The 9,438-nt window shown below is 40.1% G+C and overlaps 1 protein-coding gene across 1 annotated transcript; it reads left to right on the plus strand.

Moving 5' to 3' along the window:
• Positions 1-83: 83 nt before the first annotated feature.
• Positions 84-8,660, plus strand: LOC126392140 (mannan-binding lectin serine protease 2-like). The gene is made up of 11 exons (XM_050047364.1): positions 84-242; positions 484-682; positions 780-960; positions 3,641-3,769; positions 4,012-4,202; positions 5,940-6,090; positions 6,182-6,297; positions 6,392-6,473; positions 6,570-6,704; positions 7,536-7,610; positions 7,699-8,660. Exons 1-11 carry the CDS (start codon positions 226-228, stop codon positions 8,484-8,486), a joined length of 2,064 nt encoding a protein of 687 aa, XP_049903321.1. The 5' UTR covers positions 84-225; the 3' UTR covers positions 8,487-8,660.
• The last annotated feature ends 778 nt before the right edge of the window (positions 8,661-9,438 follow it).

Here is a 9,438-nt window from a genome sequence, read left to right on the forward strand (position 1 = left end):
TGGTCTGCGTCTTTCTTCCTGTACTTGTCCATGGTCACTCCCTTGTTACTGCAAACATACAAAAAACAATCTCGAAATAGATCTATAAAATGCCTACGTTTGCAAAATATGAGTGAGGGAGAAAGGGGGGCAGCACGAAAGAGAGAGAAATGAAAAGTAAATCATGAAGAAAAGGGGAAGGAGAAATGTTGAGGTAGTTTATTTGTGAGGAGATTTGATCGGATCATGATGTTAAGATTAAGGTGGGTTCAGATTTTTGCATTTTAGTCATATAAAACTGATAATTTCACGAGAGGGCTTGTAAGATGGATGGATGCTAATGGATTGTGATAATACTTTGTCTTTGTTTTACCGCAACTTTAAGTAATACCTTTTTCTGTCTTAACTTTGTGGTCCCTGCATTTTCTCCACTTCCTCCTCCGTTTCTTTACAATGTTTCACCCACTCCCCTGAATTTTTCTTATCTTCCACCCCTTCCCTCAGTCTCCTGCTTCTCCTGCTCTCCCGCTCGGCCTACTCGACGCTGCTGGGGTGGGTAGAGTCTCCAGGGTATCCCACTGGATACTTGCCCCATGCCAGTCTAAACTGGAGCAGGTGTGCCCCCAAAGGTCACACCCTCTCCATCAAGCTCATCCACCTGGACCTGGAGGACAGCCATGACTGTGAAAACGACGCAGTGAAGGTCAGGGGTCACGATAAACTTCAAATGGGTGTACTTTGAGGAGTCAAGTTACTTGGCGATGTCTTATTGTGCCCTCTACGACATTTTTTTTCCCCAGGTCTTTTCAAATGGAAACCTAATCGCAGTTCTGTGTGGCAAAAGGGAATTTGAGGAGCTTGAGTCCTCTGTTAATCCCTCACTCCACTCCACCTCGGGCGGCTGCCTCACTCTTACGTTCCACTCCGACTACTCAAACATCAAGAGGCACACCGGCTTCAGAGGCTTCTACACCGATCAAGGTGAGACATACAGTAGAGGAGAAAAACAAGTGAGATACCTAGTTGTGAGAGTCCATTGTGTTTGTGCCCATTTTATTCTCTCATATTCCCCAGAAGAGCTCAGTTTGTACGTGCGTGTGTTTTTTAATTGTGAATACTTTTGTAACCATATTGTTAGGAGGGTGATATTTTTAGGCAACAATTCACAATGGTTGCAGTTTATAGCTCTGAAAGCTGACTTGGGAATGGCTTACACTGTGGTGTGCTGTGTCTTTCCTTTTTTTAAAAAACTAATTCTCCTAACTTATTCCAAATAATACATGCACAAATAATACACAGAGAACAGAAAACAAGGAGGTAAAACAAAAACAACTACAATAATAAAAGTAATAATAATGATAATACATAATAAATAATGATAATTATATAGGATAAATAAATGAACAATTCTTATGTGATGACATACGTATCACTGAGATACCTCAACCATTGTTCCTGGTCTTTAGTGTCGCCTACATTGGAATCAATTCAAAGATAACTGTTAGTCCACAGTTGATAGAGGTGATGTATTCAATAAATGTATTCAATAAAAGGCTGCAAGATTGTTTAAAAAACTGGAAAAATATATCCACATTTGTTTTTCAGGGCATACGTAATTTTGTTTCTATTTCTGATATCCATTTTGATATGTAGAGGAGGGAATCTGACTTCTATATCAATGCGATTTGTGTCTTATTTAGCAGTTTGAGTCACAAGGTATAAGAATGAGGAAGGTGTTTTACTATCAGCAGGTGTTTACTCTTTATTTATTCATTTATTTATTGCCATCTGTTTTGTGTATGTATGTGTGAGCATGTGTATTTACATAGCTTGTGTCTATGTGCATAGTTTGTGTGTATGTATACACAGATTGACAAAGAAAAACACATCGGTCATGATTGGATAAGGATATAAAAATTGAATAACATATATATATTTATAAGAATTTTTATTTTCTAAGTATTTTTGTAATTATTGTATATCCTGCTGTAAGACAAATATTATTGTCAATTAATTTGATATATTGGCGGCACAGTGGTGTGGTGGTTAGCACTGTCGCCTCACAGCCGGAGGGTTCCCAGTTCGATCCCGGGTGTGGGAGCCCTTCTGTGCGGAGTTTGCATGTCCTCCCCGTGTCAGCGTGGGTTCTCTCCGGGCACTCCGGCTTCCTCCCACAGTCCAAAGACATGCAGATTGGGGATTAGGTTAACTGATAACTCTAAATTGTCCGTAGGTGTGAATGTGAGCGTGAGTGGTTGTCTGTCTCTATGTGTCAGCCCTGCGATAGTCTGGCGACCTGTCCAGGGTGTACCCTGCCTCTCGCCCGATGTCAGCTGGGATAGGCTCCAGCCCCCCCGCGGCCCTCAAGAGGATGAAGCAGTTAGAAGATGAATGAATGAATGAATTTGATAGATTATAGTAGGTCTATGAGAGTTAATTATTGCACAGCTTTATACCGATGGGGAGCTATATAATGGACAATTATTAATTTATGGAGAAGGGGTGGGAATAAATAAGTTTGTACTTCCTCCCACTCGTTTTTGGACATGTAAAGCAAATCATATGTTGTTTTCAGCTTTCATGCTTCCTTCAGTAACCTCTTTTTTTGTCTGCATAAGACTGTATTATTATTTTGTTTATTTGCTACTTACATGTTTGAAATAAACTGCTAACTAACAAACTAATAATATGTAAGTAAATAAAAACATGACAAAATTTTACATTTTCAAGTAAAAAGATGCCAAATACATAACTCAAGCACACACTACTGAAGTGTAATTAGCATTAAGGCTTTCAGTTTCAATTCAAAGGCACTGACAGTGACTGATGTCTCATAATAGTCCTGTCTAACAGCCTGACCTTTGGACAGAGCTGAGCTCGCTGTTTCCCCTCTGTTTCCAATCTTTATGCTAAGCTAAGCTAACTGGCTGCTGACTTTGTTTTTACAGCAAAGACGTGAGAGTAGGATCGGTCTTCTCATCTTAAGTCTCTGCGATAGACTGTGTAAAATAATGGACATAGCTCCCCTGATGCCACCCATTGGTTTTTAAGTTCTGCATTTTGGTCAGTGCCATCTTGTTTTTTTGGAGCCAGAAGTGACCATATGTGGATGAAAGGGTGAAGATGTGGAAGAGCAAGGTGTGGATCTGACCCACAGTATGTAGTGACGCCTTGCAGACAGCCTGTCACTCAAGTGGCACTGCCTTTAAATATGTGTAACTTTAAGCTTCAATAAAAGGTAAACTGGTGAATTATATAGAGAATGCACCTCCTCCCCATATTGGCATGAATGTTAGAATTAGCTTTAGAGTTTAGAATGCTTGTGCAGGTGGTTAAAAGAAAAGCAGCCTCAAATAAGTGAATCACCACGACCAAAACAACAGATGGCAAGAAACGCATTATGATGATTAAAATAAACAGCTAGAGTTTCTAATGAAATCGGTAATAACTGCAAAGACATAAGAGTGATATGAAGCCTTACCAGGCTCAGTTTCAGGTTTCACCTCCTACTAATCAATCCCACGCCCTGGTAGAGGAAACGTACAGTGCTGATCAGAAACGCAGAACCCACCAACAGAGTGAACAGGCACGAAATGTACAACCATTCTTTTAAAATGTCTCATGTGTCATGCTCTGACCTTTAATTAATTTGCTCCCACAGACTTTGATGAATGTGAGCATAACAACCCTGACAACAAATGCACCCAGTTCTGCCACAACTACATCGGAGGGTACCACTGCTCCTGTCGCCATGGTTACTATCTGGACGCGGACAAACACACTTGCACAGGTACAAATAACTTCATGATTAGGATCAGTAAGCCGAGAGATCAGAATGAGGAGTTGACATTAAACAGAGGAAGACAAATCAAGGAAGGTGAAACAAAACTGAAACATGAAGTGAAAATGGGGAAATAGTGGAAGCAGAAGCAGGCAAACCTGCGGGGGAAGGACGAGAAACACGAGAAGGAGGCTGATTGTGTAATATGTATGATTATGATTATGACAAATGAACTCGTATCTTCAATACAGTGAGTTGTACCAAGGATCTGTCTGGGCTGAGGGAAGGGGATATATCCACTCCCTCTTGGCCTAGCTCATATGCAGAGAATGCCAACTGTCAGTACACGCTGTCTGTGGAGGACACCCTGCAGCTGGAGCTACACTTCTCTCAAGATTTCGATGTGGAGCAAAGCGATGGCCAATGCATAGATGCACTGAGGGTAGGTGTTGAGTTAAAATATGTAAATACCACATTTTTATAAAGCTTAACAAAGCAGGAAACAAAGAGGAAGTTCACACAGAAGTGTTGTAACTTTGGATTCAACAAACAGAACACATCCTATTTTGATCATGTAGCACAGGGTTCCCACGGATCTTTAAAAAGTCTTAAAAGGCACTTAAGTTATTCATCTAAAAATAAGGTCTTAATTAGAACTGAAATCCCTTAAATCATTGTTTTATAAAGCTGAAAAATGCGAAGACATCTTTTTTTCTTTTGCATTTTTGCATTTTTCTTTTATGTATTTTGAAATCTCAACATAATTGATAACATCTATTTTTTTCTTTTTAATTTACCAATGAGTAGCGTTAATGTCACACAGATCAACATATTGAAAATAACACAGGGTTCTCATACATTTTCATGGACAAAATTAATAAACTTTTCCATGACCCTTTTAAGGACTCATTACAAAGTTTTTATTCTTGCCCCTCTTGCCCAATGTTTTTCAATCTTATCAGATTAAAACTCTATTCAAACACAGTTTCAGCTAGCTGGCATACAGGATAGGAGAGATGAACCAAGGGAAGCAAAGATGAAACGTATGTGATGGGTAACAAAATGATGTCACACAGACACATATTAAAGCTACATTTACTCCATAGCTAAATAAAATGAATTTGCATTTTACGTAATTTTACATAATTTCATTATGCATAACGAAATTCAGTGACTTTTCCAAGACTTTCAGTGACTTTGACAATTCCATGACTCATCCAGACCTGGAAAATATGATTGTGAAATTCCATGACTTTTCCAGATATTCCATGACCGTGGGAACCGTGCCAACAACACTGATATTTTGTGTTTGGCTGGGATGCTCAGAGCAGAGGATCCACTGTGTGCTAGCTAGCTGTCTCTGTACCCTGAAGGACACAAGGAAGTGAAAATATAATAAATATTGGTCATTTAACCAAGATTTGACAGCAAGGCTGAAATCGGGGGTGTGATGTACTTTATGCAAAAAGTTTTTCACACTCTGCACAGTGGGAATCAAGGTAGTGAAATCCCACATGTAGAGTGACAAACACAAAATCACCAGGAAACTTTGGCAGCAACAATAAACACCAGGTATTTCCCAGTTGTGTTCTACAGTTGTCTCCTTCATAAGACAAAAAAGGCAGGTTTTATGTTATAAACATTTGAGCAAAAATGTAAAATACAAAACTTTTTGCTTAAGTATTCCCCCTCCATTAATTCAGTATTTAGTAGATGCACCCTTGGCAGAAATCAAAGCTTTCAGTCTTTGTGATCTCTGTCAGCTTTGCACATCTGGACACTGCACTCTTTCTCCACTCCTCTGTATCTACATTTGACTGTTGTTTCAGAGCCTTTGCCATGTAGCTTTTGCTTTATGTTTGAGCCAAGTGGCTCGCTGGAAAACAGAGAAGCATCCTCACAGTAGTATGCTATGTTCATGATGATGTACAGTCTAACATGGTGTTTAGTTTGATGACCAAAATGCTTAATTTTGATCATATCAGACAAGAGTTTGTTTCATTTTATAAAGTGGTTTTCTCTGTATTTTATATTTGGGATGAATTGTTTTTGAGGTACTGTACATGCTGGTGGGCACACATACTGTACATGTGCATGATTCACCAGATGGAACAAAGCAGAGAGGAAGTCAGGACATGAACTACATTGTGAGATGTAACCTGTGTTGCTTTGTTTGCAGATTGAGACCCCTTCTGGGACTCTGGGGCCATTCTGTGGTAAAACACCTCCCCCCTCTCCCCTCCTCACTTACTCACATCATGTCCAAATACACTTCACCTCTGATGGCTATGGCACCAACAAAGGTTTCACTCTCCACTTCAAGACCACAGGTACTGCAGCCTCCTCTCAATGGGAAAGAGTATTTGTTTCGATATTAATTTGAAAATGATCACAATCGTTCTTTTCACGTGTTAATTGCAGAAAAGGTCTGTCAGGCGGTGGTGACCCCACACTCCACCCTGACTCCTCAGCAACCAGAATATTATCCCGGTGAAACAGTGACAGTAACTTGTGAACTTGGCTATGTTGCGAATACTGTGAGTGTACAGAGAACCAGAACCTTTTAATTCATTTACATTTGATGTATTTAAGCCACAATTAAGCTAATTAAGTTTTCCTTTTGCAAAGTAGCAAGGCACCCAGACGCTGATATCAGAATACACGACCACATGCCAGATTACAGGAGTTTGGACTCCCACTTACGCCTGTGAACGTGAGTCTGACGCATTTGACCTGTATCTAATTTGACTGATCTGAATGCCTTTTTTTTTCCACACTATCGTTCACAATGTTTTTTTTCCATGTGTAGCTGTGGATTGTGGCTTTCCTGATATCCCAGAAGATGGCATCCTTGAGTTGGTGGACTCAGATGACCGGCACACTCTGTATAAAGACCAGATCCACTTTAACTGCAGTTCAAAGTACTACACACTGGAAGGAGATGGTGATTATAGGAAGCTTTTACTTATCCCTTTTTTGATTCCTTTCTAAACTAGCTTTTAAGAATACAAAGTTTCCTGGTTTCATTGATCTTTCGTTGTCAGCTTTGGTTATTTTTGCTTTTCATAGCCTGACACCCATTAACTGGTAATTAACTGGTTAATTTTTAGGGGGGAAAAAGGCTAAATGACGTGACGTGTACAAGAAGCCTTCTCTTTAAGTCTTCTGCTCCACTGACTCAGCCAGCTTTTACACCCCATTTCAAAGCACTTAACATATAGAGGTTTTGAAATTTTAATAGTTAGCCTTGGCTGCTCTGTACTGCGTACCACTCGGGTTGGGCAGGAGCTAGCTAGTGGCGCCACTCATTCGGAGATTACTGCCATGAAAACATGGTAGCCACCCTCAGGTCTCCACCCAGGTAGCCCATGTGGTTAAGCAGCACAATTATGAGCGGCACAATTGGCATTTTCAACCATGTTAGCACCACTAGCTGTGCTGACACTCCTAACGGTGCTAACAGAGCAAACAGTAATAACATAGTTAAATATTCTAAAGGGGTTTTTCTGGGGCGACCTGGGGGGAAACCAGAAAGTGGGCACAATGTTTCCACGGCAATGCTGTTGGGTTGGGATGGTGTTTTATTGTTAATCGTTAAATGAATGATGGCATTAGCTAGCTCGCACTGACCCAGTTGGTGCACAGTACAGGAAACTGAAGAGTAGCTAAACTGACCTATACACAAACGTGTAACGGGTGACAAATGTTCTTGGAGGTTAACTAATTAATGGTTATCCTTATTTGTATCATCAATATGCTTTCTTAAATATTTCAGACACGTACACTTGCAGTGCCAGTGGTGAATGGGTATCAGATGGTGGTAAGAAGGAGATGCCAAAATGCATTGAAGGTACGACTTTAAATTCTTCCTTATATTTTCTCATTTTAGCAGCTTTTGAATCATATCAATCTATTGATGACTTTTTCGTGTATTTCAGTGTGTGGGAAGCCTGAAAAACTCTCTACAAGTGTAGGCAGAATTATGGGAGGTAAGGACGCAAAGATGGGACAGATACCATGGCAGCTTTTGATCAAAGAGCCGAGCAGAGGAGGGGCATCACTGATCAATGACCGATGGGCTGTCACAGCAGCTCATGTGGTTGAAAATGTACAGGACACTGCTTTGCGCCTGTATGGTGGACTGATAGATGGAAGAAAAGCAGATCGGTCACCTAGTGTTGTCATGGACAGTGAGAAGATCATTATTCATCCTGGCTACATCAAGGGCGGAGAAGAACCCACCAATTTTGACAATGATATCGCTCTTATCAGATTAGCTTCCAGGGTGGATTTAGGCCCAAACCTCCTTCCCATTTGTCTGCCAGAGCCAAACAGGGGCTTAGTGGAAGATGAACAAGGCACAGTGTCAGGCTGGGGGACAATGGGTGATACCAGGGTGCCTGCCATATTAAAGTACGCTCAGGTTGGGGTCAAATCCCTTACAGAGTGTCAGAATACACCTTTCATACCTAAAACTAACAAACGCATGATTTTCACCAATAACATGTTCTGTGCTGGAGGAGAAAGAACGGACAGCTGCGAGAAAGACAGCGGAGGTCCGTTTGTTACACCTATGTTGGCTGAAGGCGTAGATCGTTATTATCTCACTGGCATTGTGTCCTGGGGAGCCCCCTGTCGGGAGAGGCAGTACAAGGGTTATTATACCAAGGTGGAGAATTATGTGGACTGGATTAAAAACACAATCAATACAATAGAAACATCTTAGACAGAAGAAGGATGAAGGAGAAAATACTTGTCTACTAACCGTAATAACGTAATACAGGACTGATTCAGATCTCTAAAATAAAGCTGTTAATGAAACTATTATAATCTTGTAATGAGCATTAAGATGTGATCACATTCATACTACACTTGTATATTAAAGGAATTTGCAAATCAACTGCAGAGAATGTGTTTTTTTTTAACCAATTTAATAATATACTGTGTTTTTTTGCCATCAGATACACACAGATATGTTAATGTCAGGGCCACCCATACACTGGGATATTTAATCATTTCATAATTGATACAGTTGTCTAATTGCCTCTGACATGAATCCAGAACAAACTACATTTAAATCTATTATGGTATGAAGCATAGAGCACCTTGTATGGAAAGACATTTCAGCTGTTTACCACACCTTTGTGACTAATAGTTCCTGGAGACAGGGGCGTAAATATAGAAAGTGCAGGTGGGGCAGTTGTACTGGGGCCCATGAGTGAGGGGGGCCCATAGAGAGTGGGTCCTCAAGCTATATGTCAGGCAGAAAACAGGCCCTTGTGAGTAATTTAGATAGCCACCTTTAGAAAAGGAAAAATCACATTTAAAAGTCTCTTTTTGATCATGTGAGGATAAGATAATAGAGTAGTTAGTTAAGGCACATAACAAGTAACTAGCATGCTTTAATGCCCAACATAATGGCGTGCACTGGGGCCCGTTGTCAATACCTTACATCACTGCCAGGAGACATGGTTGAAATTAGCACTATAATACTGATAAACCATTTACTGAACTATTGATATACAGTGTATCACAATGCAGCAAATGTATGGAAAAAACAAAATGATTTTTATTAATATAAATAAATTATTTTGTTGTCCAAATGATAAACACAAAGCACTTCAACAGTAACAGCTGTCTTAATATATATGATATGTGGACTAAAAAAAAGTGGAAGA

This window comes from Epinephelus moara, chromosome 6 (genome assembly GCF_006386435.1).
Source record: "Epinephelus moara isolate mb chromosome 6, YSFRI_EMoa_1.0, whole genome shotgun sequence".
NCBI classification, from domain to species: domain Eukaryota; kingdom Metazoa; phylum Chordata; class Actinopteri; order Perciformes; family Serranidae; genus Epinephelus; species Epinephelus moara.

Bases quoted from the DNA above. Each gene is read 5' to 3' on its own strand.
- LOC126392140 (XM_050047364.1), top strand. The intron at 683-779 runs GTCAGGGGTCAC...TTTTTTCCCCAG, and splicing joins GTGAAAACGACGCAGTGAAG to GTCTTTTCAAATGGAAACCT. The intron at 6,705-7,535 runs GTGATTATAGGA...TAAATATTTCAG, and splicing joins CTACACACTGGAAGGAGATG to ACACGTACACTTGCAGTGCC.